Raw genomic sequence first — 25,347 nt, forward strand, 5'->3', positions numbered from 1 at the left:
CACCCGCTCAGGGTGACGGAGCGCGAACCACCCGCTCAGGGTGACGGAGCGCGAACCACCCGCTCAGGGTGACGGAGCGCGAACCACCCGCTCAGGGTGACGGAGCGCGAACCACCCGCTCAGGGTGACGGAGCGCGAACCCACCCGCTCAGGGTGACGGAGCGCGAACCACCCGCTCAGGGTGACGGAGCGCGAACCACCCGCTCAGGGTGACGGAGCGCGAACCACCCGCTCAGGAGCATTGTGGGAATGAAGAGGGTGGATAGATTGAGGATAGATGAATTTATGGAGGAAATTAGTGTGCAGATGAGCGAGACAGATGAGCAGATTGATAAATAGCCAGCTGAAGTGGGCTGGACACTTGGTGCAGATGGAGGAAGAGAGAATAGCAAAGCGAGTGGATAGGTTGAGATGGGAAGATTGTATGAGAAGTGATATCAATAACGTGGAGAGAGTTGGTAGAGGACAGTGGGAAGTGAAGGAGTGTCATGGTCAAGGCAGGACAGAATTTTTTTTTACTGTGGGACCTCACCACTGATAAGGGGAAGAGACCATGGTGTGGTAAAAATTATGTGGGTAAACTATACGAATGTTATTTGAGGCTCGGAAGCATCACAGTTTGAATGCAAAGCCTTTGAGGCGTGTCCATCAGCTGTAAGGCCCAAGGTATGTAAAACATGGGGATTGTGTAAGAGGGGGTGAGATAGCCCTCTCTCTTTCTACATTTTTGCCTCCTCGCATCTGTTTAAAGCTGCATGGTCTTGGCTCTACACGGGCAACAGCGGGGAATCTCAGTTGTGTCAACTTCCGAAACAAACCACTTGAAGATGTTATGTCACAGAAATGTTTGGGCCTCACCATCAGCCATTATCATTCTTGGGCAGACCATATTTCCAAGATGGCCTCCAAAGCCAGCCACCTTCTGAGCATTCTCTGTCGTGCAATGTTTTTCTTTCGCTAATCTGACCTTTTTAGGGTAGTACTGCTCTCTCTTTTGGGTTGACGCCCCTGCCTCACACCTTACCATTTTTGATGCCCTGGAAAGCAAGGCCCTCAAAATCATTGGGATCTCCCGCGATGAAGTTGAGTGTCTCGACCTGTTTCACATTGCAGACAGGTTGTTGAGTTCTCTGTCTTCTCCTGTTGCTTTTCTGGTCTTGTATCCTTTGCTCTTTGCCCAGGTTTCTTCAGGGTACACACGGTCCACAATTAACCCCCTTCCGATGAAGCGACCTAAATCCAAGATCATTACTCACCTCCACTCATTCATTCCTCTTTTTTTTCTTTCTGTGGAACCAACACACTCACTGTGGATAGGTTGAGGGAGGAACATTATCTTCAATCTCATTCTTCCATCCAGGTCTTTAAGACAGCTGTTCACCACCATCTCAGATCGCCCCAATCCAAAAAAAAAACATGATTTTTTTTTTCTACCCTTGTTAACCCACCCTAATTCCTCCTCCTTCCAAATTTCCAGTTTTTCCTCCTGAGAGTTTGCTTCTATATCCATCTTGTCCACCCCATGCATCTTCCCTTACCCTCATTCTTCCCTGCACCCATTATTTGTCCAAATATCTCTCTATTTTGTCCTTCAACCCTGCTGTTTGTTGCCCCCCCCCCTCAACTTCCTTTTATCCTGTTGTGTCCTGATCCATTCAGTGTAATAATACTTGCTCTTCGACAAGCATCAGCTGTATTTCAAAAAATATAACTGCGGGGTTCGTTCATGCTCAGAATATGATTGCTCACCTCCTCTCTGTTGTACGATCACCTCCAAATTGCCATGAGGCCGGCCATCCACAAAGCGACCGCTTTTTGTCATTCTGCAACCCCTCACCCAACTCGTTAACAGTCGTGGTGAGGTGTCTGTAAATGCAACAATGCATTGTTCAACTTTTGATTTCTGATGGTGAAATCACTTCCTCAGGTTGTGTAATGTTCTCTCCCCCAAGGCTTCTGAACATATCCATGTGAGAACATTCAGTTCCATCTGATGAATCAGAGTAAAACGTTGTTCTTGGCTTTTTCAGCTTTGGGACATTTGTATTTCCCTGAAGGTAAACTTATCCCTTGCTGGGAATTGAGAGACACCTCTCGGTGTGTTACTGAGATGAACAATGCAATTTTGTTTTTGTCACTCAATGATTTTCAATGTCACTTCCAACTGATGCCTTGTGATAATGAGAGTACGAGTGCAAAACAGCCCGACTCGTATATTTTGTCAACATATCAACCACTGCACACTTATTGTTGGTGATCTATGGTATAACTCTGTGAAAGTTTATTTTGCTGTTTGGATGATTTGTCCAATGTCTTGAGGTTATTGCTCCTTGCGATTGCTGATCTTTTCAAGATTTCCCATTGTAATGGGGATCTATAGGTTTGAAATTTGAAAGGTGTTTACAAGACAGTTACCTTCCAACAGGGGACTGAAAGTATTGTGCCTGCATAAGCTATATCATACCACGGTGGCTCGTATAACATCAAATTATGAAGCAAGTCTCATCAAGATACAATCTTTGTAGCTATTGATGCGTAAAGATAGTTTATGACTATGGAAGCACAATTTGTTTTGGCAAAATGCTTTACCATCCTCTTTTTAGCATTTGATTTCATTCTCTAATTGTAGTAGTACGCACACTATTTTTATTCTCCAAAAAAGATGGGCCAACCATTTCACGAGCAGTTAAGATGGTTGTGTTGGATGATGTGCCACTCTCACGAGGTTGTACTTGTGGAAATGAAGGCTGCATGTTTTGCTGTGAGTTTGCTTTGTGTAAAAACATCACGGGTATTGATCATGTGAATCTATCCCCCACTCCCCCCCGCCCACCGCCCCCCTCGCAATCGCTTTGTTTTGCTTTATGTTTTGGCAAATGGCGTGTTTATGGTTTTTCATTTCCACAACTGTCCGTGTACTTCTGACTGCCTTGGTTATTTTCTCCGCAGTGTGTTTGCTGTCTCTGTGGAGCTGCATCAGACCCCCTACCTTACCACCAGATGGTGCATTATGTCTCCTGCAAAGCACTTTGGTCAGTGCCTGCTTTGGGTTCTTTATCGCTTTTCACTTTGGTACAAATGAAACATAAAGCATTGTTTTCAAAATGTTGATTTGTAGTACTTTTGAAGATTCAACATCTTAGGATTGAAAGAGAACCTTTCGGTGATTTGAATGCATTTGAATCGCAAGCTTGACGTAAACATGAGACTTCCGTTGGGTAATGTTGCTATAATATGTCAATCGTGTGTGTGGATATGAAAATTAAAGCAAATATGTTGAAGGTTAAAGATGACGATAACAAAACTGCACAATGATACCCTTGGCTCTTTTTGTTACTTCTTTTACTGGTTAAGTTGAAACAAAACAGTTTGTTCAGATGTGTAAGATTTGGTTCCAGGTTCACTTTTTCAAAATTGCTGTTGATTCAGGTTTTTCTTTATTTTATTTTAAAATGGTTTAAAATATCAAAATGTAGTTGTACTCAACTTTACATATGCACAGGGAAGGGGAAGGGTATGGATGGAATGGGAGTAAGGAGTATCATTATTCCGTGTATTAACCGCACCCCTGTTTTTCAACCTCAAAAAAAATGAATATATTGATCGTTTTATTTTCTGATCTTGATCTAAATACGTTTGTACATTAACTTTGTACGGAACAAAGCGACGGAGGTATCAACGTGCTTACTCCCATGTCTGCTTAATTTTGATTAATTCTTATTCTCATTTTCAAGAAGTTGAAGAGAGAGGAGAGGATACCAAGAAGTTTTTATTTTTATTTTTTATTTTTTAATATTATAAAGAGGATTTTTTGTTTGTTTGTTTCTCGAAAAGGGATTCATACCGGTATCATACATATTTCTCATGGATTTGTGGCCCTGAAAAGGGCCGTTTGGGTTTGATGAAGCTTTTCAGCTTAACCCGGAGGAAATCATCGTCAATGCTTTCCTCGTCGAAGATGGAACTTAACTCCTTGTCCAAATCAGGGTAGAGCAAGTCCCCGTCGCTGTCACTGTCACCGTCATTTGCGGCCTCCTCCTCCCAAATGATGTCGTCCTCTGTGCCGTCCATGTTGATGGAGATGCAGCATTTCAGAAAAGCTCGCTTGATGATGTCCGATGGTATCTCCTCCCACACCTTGATGATCCTGAAGGTTGACTTTTCTCATCCTCCCACTCTTGGTGTAGGTCTTATCCCCACTCATTATTCAGTCAGACCAGCAGCGATGTAGCCCGTCCTTGAATGGCTTATTGATGGACACATTGAGGGGCTGCAGGAGCAATGTCATCCCACCTGATTACAAGATCGGTGTTAGTCTGGCGGAGCAGCACTTTGGTGTCGTCTGTCTTGTGACAAATGAACGCCTCCAGGCCTAGCATGCTCCGTCATCGAGAGATACCACCATCCGGCCTACTACTCCAAATCGTACGCACTCACTCCTGGACCAGTCCCTCGTCCATCCACCCCTTCTGCTGTGCACGATCAATGACGCCAACTGGAAACTTGTCTTTGGGCATTGTCTTCCTCTTAAACATGACAAACGCAGGAAGCTCGCCACCGTCTGTGGTGCAGGCGAGCATGACTGTGAATCGGTCCTTCTAGTGACCAGTCGTGTTGATCATCCCATTGAGCATGAGCTTATTTGAGGTGGGTGCTCCGTTATTAGACTTGTAGCGGTCCATTCGCTCGTCGAATGTAACCGGTGTGTTTTCCCTCTTACGGACACGGGATAAAAACGGGTGGAGCTGAGAGTGAGTTACAAGAGGTTCCGTGCACGGCTTAACTTGAAGGACACTCTCACTGTTGTTTTTCTTGTTTGTTGCATTTCGAGTGTTAATACAGTTATTATACACTCGATGTACAAGTGTCCTCGCCAAAGACTCTCGCTAATGTGAAAAAATTCTTCTTTTGATGTGAGACCAAGTGTCCTCCTTTTGTGTTTAATGGCGTTTTCAGAACCGCGAGGCTCCATCCATGTACGCCACAACTCTGGGTGTCTCCAGTTTTTGTTATTTATTTAATTTCTGCACTCGGTTAACAAAACGTTGTACAAACTCTTAACCGGAACCGATTTTCAAAATTTATATATTGCAAAATTTAGCTTAACAGCATTCCGGACTGCGACAAAAGTGTTGATTTGGAATATATTTGGAATTCACCATTGATCGTTTTTAAGACTGATTTCTTTCTATACCTGTGTATTAACCGCAACCCCAACCTTTACCTTTTTTGCCGATTAAAAAAGCTTGGATTATACACCAGAAAATATGGTGTGGATGAGTTACTATCATTGATGTATTTGGTAGTCGCTAGACTACCGTTGTTCTCAGGTTTTCCGTCTGTCTGTATGTTTGTATGTAATGGACAGCTCTGGAGGTCAGAGGGGTCAACCCATTTAGATGAAACTTGACTGGTAGGTTCATACCAGGATCTAGTTGAATGCTTTTGAGCACTGTTGCTATGGACACCCCGGTTACCTAGCAACGGGACTTTGAAAATTTTGAAAAAAATCCGAAAAATATTTATATATTTTTTTTTTTTCGAAAATCAAAAATCTGCTTCCGCGCTTTTATGCGCACTATAATCAACCTCTTTCTCAAAAAATTTCAGCCCGATCCGTCAAAAACTGTATGACTAGTATGCAATTATATAGCGACCACCCATGTCGCCTACCGGCGTGTGTGTGTGTGTGTGTGTGTGTGTGTGTGTGTGTGTGTGTGTGTGTGTGTGTGTGTGTGTGTGTGTGTGTGTGTGTGTGTGTGTGTGTGTGTGTGTGTGTGTGTGTGTGTGTGTGTGTGTGTGTATATATATATATATATATATATATATATATATATATATATATATATATATATATATATATGCATCGTGAACTTCTATTGGCTTGAGGAACCCGCTTGGAACTGGGTGAAATGTCGCCTGAGACCAGACCTGCTCTTGCTTGTTTATGATTAGATTAGCGGAGTCGATCAAGTTACTTTTTTGGTTGGGTGTGCCTTTTTCCTTTTAAAATGTATAATCCCAAATGCCCCAGTCGAATACCATGCCAGCAGAGTACCCACCCTTTGGGTCGGTAGAGTTTGTGCATTATTTGCTGAAAAAAAGTATAGGCTGACCATGCACCGAACAAACTTCTTGGAAGTCTGGCCGTGTATATTGCAAGAAGACTATTTTGGTGTGTGTGTGTGTGTGTGTGTGTGTGTGTGTGTGTGTGTGTGTGTTTAAACTGGTCTAATGGGTTGAAAGGTGTAACTCTAAGTTGTCTAATGGGTGGAAATGTCTAAAATTGTATTCAGGGTTCTAAGCGTCTAAAGGGTATGTTCTAGTAGTAGTTAGGGTCTGCAGGAGCTAAAGGTCGAAAAGGGTCAAGACGTCTGAAGTGTTTTCAAAGATCTAAAGAGTCTTACAAGATCTAAAGGGTTTATGGGGTTCAAAGGGTGTTTGCCAATAATAGGGGGTCTGGAGGGTCTAAAGAGGTGTGAAGGTCTCAGGGGTCCAAGAGTCTTAAGGGGTCTAAGGAGCCTTGAGGTGTCTAATGGGTCGAAGCAGTATATAAAGGGTGTCAAGATCTTAAGGTTAAGGACCCATACCCCTAACACCCTTATGGACCTTTAAGACCCGTTGGATCTCTTAAAACCCATCGACCCCCTAAGAGTCTCTTGACCCCTAAGACCTTTTAAGAGCCATTCGTCCTCTAAGATCCCAAAGACACTTTAAACCCCTGAGACTGAATATCGAAACTGAGACTCAATATCTCCAAACTGAATCTTCATGGAATACAAATGTTTCATCTTTCTTCCTTTCAAAGCATTCAGGAAACATAAATCCTCTTCAGTTTCAAGTCAATCGGATGAAAATTGAGGATTTTATAAATCGCACCTTCAGTTGTTGACCTTTTGGCCGATGTTGACCTCAAAACTATTTGGCTGGTTGAATTCAGTTACTTGAAATAGAAATTCTCTTCAAATTTTAAGTCAATTGGATGAAAATTGAGGAATTCAGAAACTTGACAAAGTTGTTGACCTTTGGCCTTTTGATCTCAAAATTGATTGTGTTTTTGCTGATGACGAACACCACCCGGTGGTGCAGTTTTGTGAAGATCGGACTAAAACTGTGACCTGTTGGCGAGTGAACTACAAACAAACAGACAGACAGAATAACGCATGCGACCAACTAATATACTTGAAAAATCTTTGATTTTTGCAAGTAACAAACAGACTCGCTCTTTTATACATGCAGTATCTCATACTTGCAGAGTAGCCAGCAGAATGGAAGTGTGCTGCTTTGGGTGTGCAGGACAGTCTCCGTGGCATGCTTTTTGTACAATGGATATAGTAAGATCCAAGTCAAGGTTAAGACCATCGCAGAAGTGAATATAGCGGCCAAAGGAGCATCATGCACGGTGAGGTTGAAAAGGAATGCTGCGTGTTTACCATTTGATCTCCTATCGGTCTTCATCACACCTGTTGGTGCAATCACTGGAGCGCATTGAAATGTCGCAATGAAATGCCAGGTGAAAGTGGACCTTCCTCTGATGAAAATATCGGAGGCATATGATTGTGTTTTTCAACCTAATATACTTGTATATTGAAAAGTAAATAGAAATGCTGACATTGTTGGACTGTTGCATCCTGTTTGTATAAACTTTTGAACTCACCCTCTTCCCCTCCCCCTCTGCGTACGAAGGATGTCGAAAGTCTACCATATTTGGCATACATTATAAATATACTCTTCACAATCAATTATGCATTGTGTTTTGAGGCTTGAGTTTATGGTGCGTTCAACCTTAATAATCTGGTTGAAGAGGACCAGGAAATTGATGTCGGTGAAAAGCAAAGTTAAATTAGGCGAAAACAAAACTTCTGTGTGAAACGAATGTGAAAATTACAGCAACGACGCCACAAGACAAGTGGTCGCAGACAAGTTTACTTTGGCAGAAATATCGTATCTGCTAAAAGTTGAATATCCAAGCCCCCAAAAAGCATGAACCAAGGGAAATCGTCGAAAATGAAGACTTTGTACTCACGTACCACCTGACCACTCCATCAACCATGAACAATGTAAACACAGCATTGTGGCTTTACATGGTGCTCAGATGTAAAAAAAAAAAAAGAAAAAAAGAATGGCATTTTTTTTTACTGAGAGTGAGATATTAATTTAACTTGTGAATTTGGCTGAAATAATGCAGAGATCAGAAAACAATGACCAAGTACCAGCATATGTAAAAAAAACAACATGAACGGATACTTTGCTCGATGGGAGGGCTCCATTCCACCTTTGAACACCCACTAACGCAGATTGCAAACAAAGGCAGGAGCATTGTCTTAATAACGTGACCACCATTGGCCTGATGCAACTTTCTACCTTAGTTTGTCATTGACCAAATCTGACGATCCACCTCTCGTTATGAGATGTGCCATTCCCTAACCAGGGCCGCGTCTAATTGATCAAAAGACTGACTGCGGGAGTTCTTGTCAGCCCCAAACATGCCTCACGAGGACGTCTCAAGCATGTTCAATCAGATTTTGGTGCGGTTGAAATTTAATGGTTTATTGCTCTATGCAGGTTGGTCTGGAGCAGTTGTGCTGTTGAATAGCACTTCTGTCTGGCAACGGTGACAAGATAACGATTCTTATGAGGGCTTTGTGACCCTGTGGTGACCTGAACGAGTTTTCCTGTCTCTTGGTACTGCGTCAGTGCCTGAGAAATCGCACGATGATGAACATTATACTGGGAAGCAACGGCAGGCAGTCTGAGTAATCCGAGACCTTGAACCACCCCGATGGCAGAGCCAACTCATTTGAAGTTAAATGATCCCATGCCATTTCTATAAACTGAATTGGACCGCATGAGTAGGCAATTTATTGAGGGTTTTGATATGGGTCGTGTGCAGGCATACACAGGCTGTGTTGGAGACCTCATTTGCGCGTGCATTTCCACGGTATCTCAGTTTAGGTGATGCTAATTGTAGCTTCACATGTTTCGCGTCCAATTTCCTGCTGGGTTTTCCTCCATTGCCTTGGTTTGTATACACTTGGACTAATTTTCTGATTTGTGAATGCATCGTTTATGTCACAGATTAAAAGTTGTTGCTTAATTGTGTGTATATAGATGGATCAAAGCCAAATGTTTTACTGTGTGTGTGTGTGTGTGTGTGTGTGTGTGTGTGTGTGTGTGTGTGTGTGTGTGTGTGTGTGTGTGTGCGTGCGCGCCACTTGTATAAACTTTGATACCAACTCCCCCCTCCTTTTGTTTTTTCTAAAATTATCTACTTACTTATTTATTTTTAATTTACATGATTACTTTTGCAGAAATATCATAGCTGCTAAAAGTATGGCAGTTCGTAGTGGAGCTTACACACACACACACACACACACACACACACACACACACACACACACACACACACACACACACACACACACACACACACACACATACACACACACACACACACACACACACACACACACACACACACACACATACACACATACATACACACACACACATACACACACACACACACACACACACACACACACACACACACACACAAACATACAAGACACAACACAAGACTGTTAAATGAGTCAAACAGCCACTGAGCTTGGGGCAAGTGTCGTCATTTCCTGGGGTACTCTGGGTACCAGCGACGTCACAACAACGGCGCTGTTTTTTTCATCACACTCAGTGGGGCATTTCCAAGGAGGCATTTCCTCCTCCCCATGGATGTCAACCGACAGGGATTGTCCATGCTCTTAACCGTTTAAATGCCGAATGTCAAGCAAGAAAGCATCACGTACCATGTATAAATTATTTGGTATGACTCGGCCTGGATTTGAACCGCGACCTCCCAGACACGGAGCGGATGCTCTAACCATTGCACCACTGAATGTGGTAACACAACATGGCTAATAAATAATAACACAACACCTAACATGGTTAAGAAAAACATGGTAGCACAATATGGCTTTACAACTAACATGGCTAATAAGTAGCACATGCATGCATACTTACATACACAGACACAGAGTAGTGGGTATGACAGCAAGCTTGTGAGTCGTACAAAGCCAGTTCACTCACATTTTATCATGTTTTAATGAACATACAAAAACTGCAATTTGTGCACATTTAAACATGAGTATGCCCCCTCCCCACCCTTCTTTCTCTCACGTCCCCCCACTCTCTCCTCTTCTTTCTTTTTCTCCATGTGAGTTATCTTAAATGATTTATAGCATTCTCACAATTATATGGTTAAATTTGTCTGTGCAATGGTGGAATGTTAAATTAATCTCACTGGGCTCGGTGGTGTTATGGTTAGACCCTCCGCTCTGAGTCTGGGAGGTCGGCCGTCCAAACCCCGGCGGCGGCGTGCCAAAGACATTAGAATGGTGTGTGCTGCTTCCTTGTGTGATGCTCAGCATTTTAAAAGGATAGAGCATGGACAAACAACCATAAGTTGGCAATACTCGTGCAGGCTTTGACGGGCCTAATGGCTTTCTCTTGCGTTGAAGTTCCTAAGGGAACATATATTATTATTTTTTTTCCACCAGACTCAACGGTGTAATGGTTCGAGTGTTTGCTCTGAGTCTGGGAGGTTGGCAGTTCAAATCCCGGCTGATTCGTAGCAAAAACTTAAAAAATGGTAATTGCTGCATCCTTGCTTGAGGCTTGGCATTTAAAAAAGGATAGAGCATGGAGAAAAAAAGACATAGGTTGGTAATACCAACACATGTTTTGATTGGCTGAATGTTCTCCTCCTGCTTTGAAGTTCCTTGTAAGGGAACATGTTATTATATTATATTATATTTTATATTCTGTTATTGCGTATGGCAGCTTGTCTGCTGGGTGGCTATCATTTCTTGGAAGCGTGGCTGTGCCACTGATGGCTGTGCCCCTCTACCAGTACACTGGTACTCATTTTGCTGCATTCGGAAGGATGACAGGACAAGTCAACCCCACCTCATGTTGATTCAGCAGCCAACAGGGCTCAAACTCAGGACCCTAAGATCCGAAGCCAACACCAGGCTTAGATATCATATTATATTAATGTGAGATGATTGAGCAAATAGCAATGTTCTCATACGTGCTCCTTGAACCGTTAAATTTTTCTACTTCACACTAGTCTAGTCAAAAACTGCAAACTCCCTTGAATTGATTTCAATAATATAATTGATGTAACTGCATTTCTTATATCTTGTCAGAACCTGTGAAAAAGACATTGTTTTTCGATGTAACTTGGGATTATTGTGGGTGGGTGTGCTTTCAAGAAGCAGTCAAAGCAAAATATAAATCTGCAACCTATTTTGTGAAATGTCTGTATATGAGCTACCTCCACCACCGAAGGTGGATGGAGGTTGTGTTTTCACCTCTCTCTCTGTCTTTCTGTCTGTCTGTGAACAGGATATCTCAAAAGGTTGTGGATATATTTGGATGAAATTTAGTGGACAGGTTGAGTATGTAAAAAGGAAGAGTTTATTCAGTTTTGGTGAAGATCCAGATCCGGATCTGATAAATTTTTATGTGATTCTTCACCATTGAGAGATAGGGCTAAGCTCACATATAGCATGATATCGCAAAAAGTTTGGGACGGATTTGGATGAAACTTGCTGGAGAGGTTGGGTGTGCGACCACGGCAAATTTATTAAATTTTGGTGAAGATCTGAATCCAAATCTGGAGATAAGAATTATTAAATTTTAAAGTGATTCTTCACCATTGAGAGATGGGGCCAAAAATGACATAGTACTGTGAAGCATGATATTTCAAAAATGTAATGGGCCCGATTAGGGTGCACCAAAGCCCCGTTTTTTGCGAAAGTTTGAAAAACATAACGGCGATTGGACAGATGTGTTTGAATACATGAAAAAACATTTCTCATTTTTTTTCAGAATTTTCGGTCATCATCTTCGGGGTCCACATCGGGGTCAAAGTTCAGGCACGCAGCTCCTGCGCATTTTTCAGAATAAGCGTTATTTTTCACTGTATAGTGATCAAAACTTGTGTCTGGTGGTGAAATAATTCTGACATATCAATGTACTGCTCCTTTGGTGATGTTTGTAACACGTTGGCTTGTAATTTGTTGGCACAGTTTCCCAGAAAATGGTATTTTTTCCCAGAAATTGTGTTTTCCCGGAGAATTTGACATGTGGCAGATCATGAATGTTAAAGTTTGGACGATTTTCCGAGATGATTTGACTTGACATCTAGCCCATCTAGCCTATGTGTTCCGAGAACTTGAACTGGACGATTCATTCTTAACGTATGAAGTGAGTGAGTGGGCAACACTTCCAGCCGATATGGATTCAAAATCTAAAACCAAAGCACTCAATGTAACTAATGATGCGGCTGAACGTCTAAGAAAACTCGGAACGGACTGTCTCGGTGCAGCTTGGTCTGAAGAACACTTTCAGAATGTGCAACAAGTCACTGAGAATGACAAGAAAGAGAATCCGAATCTCTGGAAACGCTTGAAACTTGATCATTAATGATATTATATGAGTACCTTGATATGAATACACATAATTCTGGGTAATAAAGCCGTGAATTTGACAGAACCGAGGCATTTGTTACTATTTTGTTGTTTTTTTTTCTGGGAAAATCACCAGTTCCCAGAAAAAGTTGGCCAGTTGGCCAGTTCCTACCAGTTGGCAGCTTCGCCAGCAAATTTCCCGGAAAATTTGATTGGCTCTATCACTGGAACATCACCAAAGGAGCAGTACATCGATATGTCAGAATTATTTCACCACCAGACACAAGTTTTGATCACTATACAGTGAAAAATAACGCTTATTCTGAAAAATGCGCAGGAGCTGCGTGCCTGAACTTTGACCCCGATGTGGACCCCCAAGATGATGACCGAAAATTCTGAAAAAAAAAGAGAAATGTTATTTCATCTATTCGAACACATCTGTCCGATCGCCGTTATGTTTTTCAAACTTTCGCAAAAAAGGGGGCATTTGATGCACCCTAGGCCTGATATGTTCTCGTGGATCAGGCATTACGTATGCGTATGTGGAGGTATGCACTCTACCGAGCGCCCTTCTCATTTGTTCTGTGGCAATCTGCATTGCAGTGTTGCTCTGTTATGTAAAGCTAAGCACTCGGCAGAAGGCAAGTTTGAGGTTGGAAGTTGAGGATTGTCCAACCTCAGATAAATATTGCAGTTAATGTTATTGTGCTGTGATATTGAGGATACTAGGCTTTTGCTCGCTGTGTCTAACTGCTGTTGGGGAAACTGGCAGTGCATTGGGACACGGGGTGGCTGAATATCATCAGCCTTCAGTAAGCCTGCTGTTGGCTTAACGGTTCAGGTAGCTGGCTTCAGATCTTATGTCTTGAGTTTGAGCCCCTGTAATGCAGTTGAAATAACACCAGCTGAGTTGACTCAGCCTACCATCCTTCCGAGGTCGGCAAAATGATTACCAGCTAACTTTTAACAGGGGCACTGCATCGGCAGCACAGCCACGCTTCCAGAAAGTGATGCAACTAGTAGCCACAGGTTGCATATGAAACAACATCAGCCTTCAGTGTACTATAGGTCAAAGGCTTCCCTCAACGCGCATTCGGACTCTTGGCATATTCACTGCACTTGCCAAGTGCATATTTGCGAGAGAGTTTGGGCAGGAATTTGTAATTTGTTCAGGGTGTCGGTGATCACTCGCTCACTCTTCGCAAAAGACACCGTGAGATATTTAATGTCCACCAACAACCAGTGCTGGCAGATGGATCCTCCTGGTTGACGTCTCTCCGATGGACAGCACACACATGAATGCCTCTCCTTGTATGCTAAACACCAGGGTGAGAGTTTCTCGCTGCGTCTGGATTCGAATGCAAGCTCGACATCGCACACACAAAGGTGAGTGCACACACCCTCGAGATGCTCCTCTGTCAGGAAGCATTATTTATCACATGAGGTTTAATGAAATCTTTGATCATAAAACATGATCATTATCTTCAATCACACCTTTGAAACGTTGCAATGAAAGACGTATAAATGGAAATGTAACACAAAGCTGTTGCATTTTAGATGTCTGAAGCATGTTCTGCATGCTTGAACAAGGCTTGCTTTAATGCCTTTATGCTCAAACAATTTTAACTTTTTTTAACAGGAAAAATAAACATTGTTCATTTTTCTACTTCCAGGTTGGGCCAGAAACGTTATGTTTAACTTGATGGGCAATGTACCTCGCAACTAATCGAATTACCGAAGTTTGACGAGGTTGTGTTTTCACCTCTGCACTGTTTGTCTGTTTGTGTTTCTGTGAGCAGGATATCTTAAAAAGTTACGCATGGATTTTGACGAAACTTGGTGGACAGGTTGGGAGTGTGACAAGGACGAATTGCTTAGATTTTGGTGACTATCAGGATCCGGATCTGGATGCTATCATTTGTTTTTTTTTTAATTATCGTTCACCGTTGAGAGGTGGGGCCAAAACGATATATAGCATGATATTTCAAAAAAGTTGTGGACAGATTGCAACAAACCTTGGTAGATGAGCTGGGTCGGTGACGAGAACAAACAGATTAGATTTTGGTTCATGTCCAGATCCCGATCCGGCCTATCGGTGGAATACAAAATGTAAACTGTTTAGCCTGACGGAGGTATCTGCTCGACTGAGTGCCATTTTACTTTCATGTTCTATTTTTATGTGATGCGACCACCAAGTAAATGGTTTATTTTATTATTATGTGTGTAATATTGGAAACTATACTGAGTTTATAAACTTCTGAATGAATTATTGTATTATACCCACAGTAGATGAGACATGATTAATTGAAACAGCCGGTTAAACCAAAATCGTCATCACGATTTATGCTCCCAATGCACAACAGATGAATTGTTACAAGTGGGACAGACACTCAAAGTCTTAAGGGTATTAGTGCGTGTAAAGGTATATAGGGTCTAAAGGTCTAAAGGGTATGTCCCTATGTTATTTGAGGTTTAAAGGGGTCGAAGAGGTCGAAAGGGTGTAAGGATCTAAACTCGAAAGCATCAGAACAGTATCTTAAAAAGAGACTGAAGACGTCAGAGCTGAAGACAAAAAGAGACAGCATCTTCAATAAAATACACCCGTGCGGGAGTGATGGTCATCTCTGCGAGAAACAAGCATGAGTTCCTGTTACTAGGGTGTAGTGTTCTCAGGTCAGGAGGGATTTTTGGCCAACTTTGAAGTCAGTTCACGCGAAAATGAAAGCGAATATCGAAAATGCGGCCCGACCAAATCTAGATATTGTCCCATAGATTCATATACCACAATCAAATTCAAGATAACTTAAGAAATGTAGGAGGAGATAGATTTTGAAAATCGTCATTTTGCAACGACATGAAGCAGTTTTCGCAAAATTCAGTCACGTGACGTGTACGTATTCAAAGATATCGGTATTCTTTTGAATGGACATGAAAGACAAGGTCAGCTGCTATGCAATGACACCATTCACTAACTTTTACCATGCCCAGTAGAGAATATATAGCCTCCTGAAGGTAGGGCAGTTTTTGCAAACTTTGAAGTCACGTGCCGCGAAAACGAAAGCGAATATCGAAAATCCGGCCCGACCAAATTTAGATATTGTCCCGCAGATTCATCTGCTACAATCAAATTTAAGATCACTTGAGAAATGGCAGAGGAGATAGAATTTGAAAATCGTCATTTTCGCAACTTCAAAGGCCTCGTGACCTTGACCTTGACCTTCGGTGACCTTGAAAGTCATACCATCGTGTACGTCTCACCAACCTCTATCAGGATCACTAATGACCAGATCTCCCACTTCAACTTCATTACAGACGGACGGATCGAAGGACATCGACACCCATATTATTAGGTCATGCTCGAAGAGATGACCGAAAAAGGTCAACAGGTTTAAAGAAAACAGAGGAACCATCTCGTGATATGACAGAATCTTGAGATGTGTGATGGACATACAAACATAGATTACATTTTGAGTTATTTGGCTAATTATTCACCACATGGATGGAATTTTTTTTTGAAAAGTGCTCCATTAATCTTTGTGCATCGACATCATGAATCATCATGCCGAGTTTCAAAACGATCTGTTGAGCTGTCTCGGAGGAGTCGGGGGAAAAAAACGAAAAAATGTTCATGGAGCCACGGAAGAAAGGATAGACTGAAGGACATTGTTATGGATTTAAGAGTTCGTCTCGACTTCATCGTCGACGGTCTAAAAGCACGAAGAGAAACGAGATGCTGTACCTGCACTTCCTTTATCGACCCTTGCATAATGAATGCTTCTATAAGATCTGCGGTGCCTGTGACATGGATGGACCTGACAACCAATTATTGCTTTTGGTGTTTTGCTCACTACAATCTGTCATGTCGATTGCCATGTTTTGCACATACAGAAACGACGGTTGATATTCTATCATTTGCATGGCCATCTCTGCTTTTCCATGCTCGAAGCACCACAGCCTTGTAGCATGGCTTGAGCTGTGATAATTATTTTTTCGATTGTTTGAAATTGTTGCTCTTGTAATCCTTTCAATAACTATCTCCATCTCTAGTTTTTCCTCATAAGTAAGCCCCAGCAAACATCCATGATTAGAATTACGTCATGGCAGGATGACGCTGCTTGATGCCTGTCACACCGAACAAAAGAAGGACCGATCGGGAAGATTTTGTCGATTTTATTAAAACTAGAAACACCCGCTCTCTAAGGGAGCTGCCAGGAGTGCGGCGAGAGGGGAGATGGCCGTGGTGATGGGTCATATGGATGGCAGCGAGTTAATATTCTTCTTCTTCTTCTTCTTCTTCTTCTTCTTCTTCTTCTTCTTCTTCTTCTTTAACGGGCACATTTATTCCCATGTTCTTGTCGGGTTGGCCATGGGAAGCTTGGCTCAAGTCTTTAACGAACTAGCTGCCCAGGCATCACGTTCGACTCAAGTTAGAGCAGGAATTTGGAATTCGTTCCTAGCTAGCCTACTCTTCGCGAAGGACACCCTGAGATATTTAACGTCTACCAACTTGTGCCTGCAGATGGGACACCCAGTTTAACGCCCATCTGAAGGACGGCACACATTGATGAAGCAGTCTGCCTGTGAAACACCGGGATGGCAGTTTATATCTGGCTCGGGATTCAAACCCGGGCTCGACAGATTAGAGGCGAGTGTGTGTTACGAATGGGGCTACGTGTCAAATTAAGGTCACAATTGGGTCGTAAGGGTGTCGGGGGCATTATCACACGTCACAATTGAAGCCATAGCTGGGAGAAATGACATATGAGGCCCCAATATATATGTTGTATACAATCCATGTACAGGCCACAAAATATTGCATCTAGAAAAATCGGATGGGCAATCGGATGCATAATTCATGCGTAGACTCATTTGAGCAACTTACCTGAAGGCCGAGCAAGTTCAGACTGCTCGTATTTGTTAGTCTGTGGGGAACGCGATAAGCACAGAATTTCTCAAGGGTGCCGGGGGTGTGTTCTCTTACCAATCAATTTGTAGAGTGCTTAGCAAGTGGCTGAGACACTCAAGCAAGCACTCCAATGAAATGGTTGATAAGGAACGGTTGGCTTGGCAAGCGATAGCAAGCCGATCGGTAATGGAGCACACCCCCTGGTTTGCTCCAAATTTCTTTGAGTTGTGACTGTTTAAAAAGATAATCATACGTTGGAAATAATTGTTTGTGGTTGTAATATTTTTTTTTACTTGCAGTTTGTACTGTGCCCCACAAGACGCCATGCTGGGCTATTTATCTTGTATATTATTTCCGAGTTTGTGGTTTCGTGTCGCGCTATCTTCGACTTTGTTCTGCGCTCGAGTAACGTGATATTCGGCTTACATTATCTCAAAGACCATATGAGGTGCATGGTACAAAAAAAGGTAAATAAAATAGTTCTGAAACAGTGAAATCGTATTCCACTTACTGCATTAAAGTAAAATTACTACTGAAACTCTGTATCAGTTCCTTTCTCAAACACACCCACCCCAACATGTCGCGCAGAGCACGGGTTATGCTAGTATACTTCAACATGGAGTTCATCCAAGGTGGAAATATCTCTTGGGAGGGATGCAGGTTAAGTCGCCACAACCTCCGTCGTTTGATCCTTAGTTCCCCTTGCAAGTTTGATTGAGATTGGATAACTAATGACCGAATGTATCACGGTCAGACAGACAAACAGACAGACACACCAAATTGTGTATTTTAATGTGATGACAAAAGTTTGCATACTGGATTATTGCTTTATATATTATATATTTTACATTTGTCACATTACTGTTTATTTTGACTACATTTTGTCAAGTCTGAATCCTAATCTAGCAAAATTGGGTCTCCATTGATAAATCACTGGCATCTACATATAATGTACACACAATTAATTATCTGCCTGTTCCAAACTCCAGATAATCATATTATTTAAATACTTTTTACATACGAAGGATACTCAAATTGCGAGAGAGAAAAAAACCCCAATGTCATTATCTTGAAGCCTTGCTTATTGCTGTTTGTGAATTGTTTATCACATGAGGTTTATTTATCACATTGGATACGAATATTGCGGTCGCAGCATTTGAAAACTGAATAACGGACCACCGTTGAAAATGCAATGATTTTTCATCAAAATCCACCATTCACACTCATAAGTACAATGTGGCCTCGATGTTGATGGTCTTTACAGCAGAAAAGGGCAATAAAGCAAGAAAAAGAAGCAACGGTTTCACTTTCATCGCTTTAAAAGGAAATGATTGTACATTCACTCACAAAATCCATTAATCTTGTGATTTAATTGTACTTTTCAAACTAATACGAAGAAGCTGTGGAATTTGAAACAAAAAGAAGCAAGTTTAAAAAAACAAAAAAAAAAAACTCTTATTTTAAATAAAACTTAGAGGAAATCTGAGCTTGTCTTCAAAGCTGCTTGAAACATACCACACCAGAATACAAAGTCACGCAACATCTCCAATGTGCGATGACTCATTGACTGTAACACCAACAGCCAAACAATCCTGCAGTTCTGCCTTCAGATTTCTCTCCACATCTTTTGACAGTGACTCAGTTCTGCAGCCCATTAGTCACAATGCTCAGCTATACTGATAAGTTTAAGAACCCCCCTTGTTAATTTTTTTTTTTTTTTTGCATAATTCTGGAGCAAAGAATCCCTTCCAGCAACAAAGCAACACTGGATCAAATGTCCTTCGGAGAACGATTAATTTTTGCAAGTCAGAAACCAGGAGATTATATCGCTGGCCAATGTTAAGACTTGAGAGTCTGTTGGATATTATTTCGGTCCTGAACTCTTTTTGTAGTGGTTTCCATCTTGCAATTTCTGATTCCACAATTTGGAGATAGGAGAATTTCTGATGAAAGTCAGGCTTTCCTTTCTGACTTTCAATTGCCAATTTCTTGATTATTCACAACATCCAAATTGCAGACAAACATTCGCCTGCACAGAAAGCAAAACGGCTTGCATCTCTTTCAATAACAGTGAACGCCTGTTCCCAACTGGCTTGCACAGTCGGCTTTTCCTCAGTTGGAGTAAAGGAAGGTCTGGATTTATTTGCGCTTTTTGATGGCATCTTCGCAACATTTTCTTCCTTTTGTTCTCCTGAACTTTGCATCCTTGGAGCATGAATCAAAAATCTTTCCATTTTCCAAATGACCTGACAAAAAAGAACATGCAAACTGTCAGGCAGAACTGTGCCGGCTCTGATTGCACGTTGGTAGAGCCGCAGGAAATTCTGATTGCATATAAATGGAGTTTGCTATTTTTAAAATAAAAATCAATTAACGTTACCATTGTGAAAGAATAATAGTTATGGCAAGATAAATATTGGAGTTTCCTTCTTTCTTAACCTGAAAGTTAGTCATGTTTTTCAATTAGCTTAAGGATTCGAACTGTTCGTCTCTTATCCATCAGTTTGTGAGCTTTTGTAAAAAAAAAAAAATATGGGGCATATCGACATACATTTCTTTAAAATATAATTGTTTGACACGGTAAAAATATTGACCAATTTTAATATTACGGTACTGATCGGAAAGTTGTACAGCTGTTGAATTTGTGAAGATGAAGAGGTTGCTGCTGTCATATTGTTTACATGATTACTGTAATCGTTTGATTACGTATTTAACCTCTTACGAAGGTCCGTGGGATCGAAGTGTAAATGTGGCTGCTCTGGTATTTCTTCAACTATGAGTGATGACGTGTCCATTTCAGATGGGGAAACAAAATCACGAAAATTACAATAAACATTTTTTTTAACTTTCGTTCTTTTTCTGTTGAAATATTTGCCTTATACAAGCTTAGGCCATATTAAATTCTGCCTGTAGAAGTAATACCACTGGTTGAAAAATCTGGGCTTATTGTACCTTTCCTTGGGTCTTATTTGTTGCATTGTCTTTTTGTTCGATTACTTTATGGTGCAGCATGGAGGCAGAACAAAGGAAATCCAAATCTCGAGATTTGATCAACTTTTCAGAGCTGTTGCGTCATGTGAGCGGCTCAGGCATCGTCCGTTGCTGTCCGGTGAGTGTGGAGGTGTTGTTTGGAAAGTCGTTCAATGAATGAATGAGGGATGTACAGGGAACTTGGACACAAGAGGAGGCCATTTGGCCCATCAATCCTGCACTCTATCAACCCGCTGAGTAGTGGGGGGGGGGGGGTAGGGATGTGAATGGGGGAAGAGGTACAGGAACATCATCAGTGTTTGATATTTATTCTGTGCCCAAGGTGTGGTGTGGATGTTTGTAGGTGAGGAATCAACAAACACCGACTCCACATTCACTTTTAATGAGACCCTCACAGATATAATAACTATACACATGTATATACAATCATCTATCCACATATGCAAACTACCTACCCATTCTTCCAATGACCATGCACCCCTCTATTCCCAATATTTCTAAGTACGTATTGACTGTCTGCTGCTACTACCTTTGCAGAGAGACCATTCCATTCACTATCTCTCTCTCTCTCTCTCTCTCTCTCTCTCTCTCCCTCTCTCTCTCTCTCTCTCTCTCTCTCTCTCTCTCTCTCTCTCTCTCTCTCTGAGTGAGGCACCCCTGTCTTCTTTACTAAGGTCCTATTTCTCCTCTTTTTCTTTCTTTTTTTACTCAATGGTTGCATTCCCTGGACCAGTCACTGTTCATTTTGCTGAAAAACAAAATAATAAAAGACTTTGACTTGTTTTTTTTCGATACCCTTCATTAATTAAACATGTGTATCGGAATCCCTTCGGAATTCCTCCTTTCTCATGTATAAGCAGGTCCGCTCTCCATCAGGCACTCCTGTCTTCATCTCGCTAGCCTCGGAATCGTCGAGCCATTCAATGTTGAAGCCTCTGTCTGTGAGGACGCATTATGTCTTAAGATGTGTCAAACAAAACCGTAACAATATTCAAAGTGAGGATTTTCTAAATTGCTATAGAGTATTTGACATTCAGGTAGGGTCAGGTATGGGAGCATGTGCCAGAGCAGCGCGTCGCTGCGTCCACTTTCCGCCGGTACTCCAGGGGCCTCTGTCTGGCCATCCCCCAGGCAGATGCCAGGCCCATCCCCATCTCCTTGAGATGATGGTCAACCTGCTGCAACCATGAGGCACGTGGTCGGCCCACTGGCCTCCTCCACTCATGAGACTCCCTCGCTGAGAGAATCTGGTGAGCAGGATCAGCGTCAGGAAAACGAGCCACATGTCCATACAGCCGCAGCTGACGCTCACGGACTATGCAGGTAACAAATCTCATCCGAGTCTCTCTCAGCAACCGCTCGTTGGACACAAAATCCGACCAGCGATAGCCAAGGATTCTCCGAAGAGACCTGGTACCAAAGGAATTAAGTCTCCGTCTCAGATCCTTGGTCAAAGTCCAAGTCTCGCACCCATAGAGCAAGACTGGAAGTACCAAGGACCTGAAGACTCGGACTTTCGTCCTCCCGCACAGGTACCGGCAGCGCCACACTCCATGATCCAGTGAATCCATGACTCCCCAGGCCCGACCCAGACGTCTATTGACCTCCGGCTCACAACCTGCGGAGACATGAATATCACTGCCAAGGTAAGTGAATCTATCCACGACCTCAACATCCTCACCACAAACAGACACAGACAGGACAGCAGCATCCAAGATGTCACCGAAAGCCTGGATCTTTGTTTTGACCCAAGAAATCCGTAATCCCAACGGCTCCGACTCCTCATTCAGCACCTCGAGGGCCCCCAAGAGGATGTCTAAAGTCTCCGCAAAGATGACTGCATCATCTGCAAAATCAAGGTCCGAGATCTTGACATTGCCAAACGATGCACCGCAACTTGATCTCTCCGACATCCTCCCAAAAATCCAGTCCATACAAGTGCTGAAAAGTGTGGGGGCAAGTACACACCCCTGACGAACTCCAGTAACAACTGGAAATAAGTCAGAGATGGTACCACCACACTTCACAGCACTCTCAGTACCAGAGTAGAGTTCAGACATCAGATCGATCAGTTTTGGTGGCACCCCACGAAGACCAAGAATCCTCCAGAGGACATCCCGATTCACTGAATCGAACGCTTTACAGAGATCAACATAGGCTGCAAGCAGCCCCTGCCGAAACTCTCGTCTGCGTTCGGTGAGGACACGAAGTGCAAGGATACGGTCAATCGTTGACCTCTTTGGTGTAAAGCCTGACTGCTCTGGACGCTGGTGCTCAAGCAGATGGTGGCGAACCCTATCAAGAATTATCCGAGCAAAGACCTTGCCCGGCACTGAGAGCAGCGTCACCCCTCGGTAGTTGTTGCAGTCTTGGCGATCACCCTTCCCTTTCCAGAGAGGGACAACAAGGCCCCTCTTCCAGTCAGTTGGGATGATGCCTGTGTTCCAGGCAGAGCACAAAACTGCATGCAACGACGCGAGTGCAGCATTTCCACCAGCCTTGAGAAGTTCGGCATGGATGCCACAGATCCCTGGAGCTTTGCCCCGTTTCAACTGGTTCACCGCAGCCCGTGTTTCCACAAGCGATGGTGGACCACAGTTGATTCGAGGGTCAGCAACAGGGATTGTAACACCCTTGACGTCCAACTCGACAGCTGGGGGATCAGCCTGGTACAACCGCTCAAAGTAACCGGCCCAGCGGGCCTTCACTTCAGACTCCTCTGTCAAGAGCCTACCACTCTCTGCTCGAACTGCAGTGCTCCGAGGGATGGGCTTGGATGAACGTAATGCGCGAATTCCCCTGTAAGCGGGACGAGAATCACCTGTCCACAGGTGATGCTCTACCCCCTCACAGATTCCTCGCACATAGGCCTCCTTGTCCACCCTCAGTGCACGTACAGTTTTACGCCTCAGCTCCCTGAACAGCTCAGCTCTGCCATTCAGCCTGGCCCTGCGACTCTGGTCAATGGTATCCGGTGTCCCTTGAGAGACAAAATTCTTCTTTGCCCTGCGGTGAACTCCAAGGCATCCACCGGCAACATCAAGGACGGTGGTCTTGAAGGTGCTCCACAACTCTTCAGGACCCCCCAAAGCACCCAGACCCCCCAAGTGTCCACTCAGCCTGTACGCAAACTCCTCAGCTACTCTCTCATCCCTGAGCTTGGCAACATCCAGCCTAGGCTGGGATGGTACCATTCTCCAGGATTTAAGGTGCAGCTTTAGAGTTGCTACAACAAGCCTGTGGTCAGTATTGAGGAACTGAGCACTCCGGTAGACCCTGCAGTTCTGGATCATCCTCCAACGACCGTCAATGAGGACATGGTCAATCTCCTTTGCCACACCGCCAGCGTTGGAATACCAAGTCCAGCGATGAGCTTGCGGGCGCTGAAACCATGAACCAGCCACCCTAAGTCCATGACTTCTTGCAAAGTCAAGGAACTTAGTGCTATTCTGGTTCATAGTTCCTGACCCATGGGGACCAACACACACCTCATAACCATCCCTATCAGTTCCAGTCGATGCATTGAAATCCCCCAAGACTAGAAGTGTATCTCGTCTGGGGCACTGATCAACCACAGACTCGAGTGTGGCGTAGAATGTGTCCTTCACGGTAAGATCACTCGCCTCAGTCGGAGCATAAATAGAGACCAGGGAAATGACACCTAAGGAGTGACGAATCCTTAATCTCATAATACGCTCGTTGACCGGTGTTACCTCAATTATCATTGGGGTCAGCTTATTGGACACAGCTACAGCAACTCCTTGGGTATGGTAACCATCAGAGCGACCAGACCAATAGTAGGTGTAACCACCCACCATTATCTCGCCGCAATCCGGTCTCCGAACCTCAGAGAGAGCTGCAATCCCGATGTCCAAACGCTTGAGCTCAGATGATAACAGAGACAGGTGATCATCCTCTCTTAGGGATAGGACATTCCAGGCACCCACCCGAAGGGACCGCCTCAGGTTAACCCAAGGAGACCGCCGTCTGGTGGACGACACCTCAGCACCACTCCGACACACTCTCCCGCAATCTGACCCAGGGATGTTACCCCGTGGTTTCCCTCCTATCAAAGATTGGGGGTCCCGAAGGCTTTGCCCCAATCCCATCATCCGGTGAGCTGCCCTGCGAAGGGAAGCTGCACAGGAGGTACTCCCACGGAGTGGGTTTTCAGATTTTTTTGCGTTTTTGCGTTTTGCGGAATGAAGCGTTTTACGGTGGCTGGAGTGCAAATCCTGCCACCAACCTCCTAATAAGAAGTAACCCAACTGCAGGAGGACGTCCGCAGACACAGTTGGGCACTAGATATGGATGGCCGTTGGCTCACAAGGAGCTCCTCCGCCCTTTGACAGGTTTTGTTTTTAATCCTGCTGGGTGTCCATATCCAAACACCCTCCTCACCAGAAAACCTGGTGGGGGAGACGGTTTAGTCGCCGACAACCCGACCATGGAACAGGTTAGTACAGGTTTACATGGTACCTGTAGCAGGTCACAGATCGAACCTGACCTGACTCTCTGATTTGACATTGCCTCTATTTATTTGGAATTTCTCTCCTTGCAAATATAGCCAAAAACCCTCTTGGCTTTACCGATATTTGCCTGGCACTGTGCTGTCTGCTGACTTGGATATCTACCATCACCGCCAGATCCTTCTCCTGTGTCACAGGCTACAAAACTGCCCCTTGCATCATGTAGTCCATATTTTCCTTTTTCTTATTCATCCCCAGCACCTTACATATGTCTTATTATCTCTTTCTCAAATCCTTCAAATGTTTAATGCTAAAATTCACAAATCTGTGAAATGTTTAACAATTCCTCATGTTAAACTGCATCTGCCGATATTTATCCGATCTATGAAAACTGTATCTAAGCTTTCCTGAATCTGATGAACCATCTCACCCACCCCCTGTCTCCACTCCACCTTAACTGCAAGCTTTGTGTCTGCAAATTTGGAAAGCTGACTCTCAACTCCAATGT

At 43.3% G+C, this 25,347-nt stretch overlaps 1 protein-coding gene across 6 annotated transcripts in view; it reads left to right on the forward strand.

The window, feature by feature from the left end:
* Positions 1-25,347, forward strand: part of LOC147026122 (uncharacterized) — a 154,440-nt gene that overhangs the window by 69,619 nt on the left and 59,474 nt on the right. For all 6 annotated transcript variants that reach the window (XM_085881236.1, XM_085881237.1, XM_085881235.1 and 3 more), the window contains 2 exons: positions 2,950-3,032; positions 20,389-20,488. In XM_085881236.1, coding sequence (XP_085737362.1) covers positions 2,950-3,032; positions 20,389-20,488 — 183 coding nt within the window. The remainder of the gene's footprint in view (positions 1-2,949; positions 3,033-20,388; positions 20,489-25,347) is intronic.

The sequence above is a fragment of the Eptatretus burgeri genome, chromosome 5 (genome assembly GCF_056783735.1).
Source record: "Eptatretus burgeri isolate ZD-2024b chromosome 5, Ebu_testis_v1, whole genome shotgun sequence".
Lineage (NCBI taxonomy): Eukaryota > Metazoa > Chordata > Myxini > Myxiniformes > Myxinidae > Eptatretus > Eptatretus burgeri.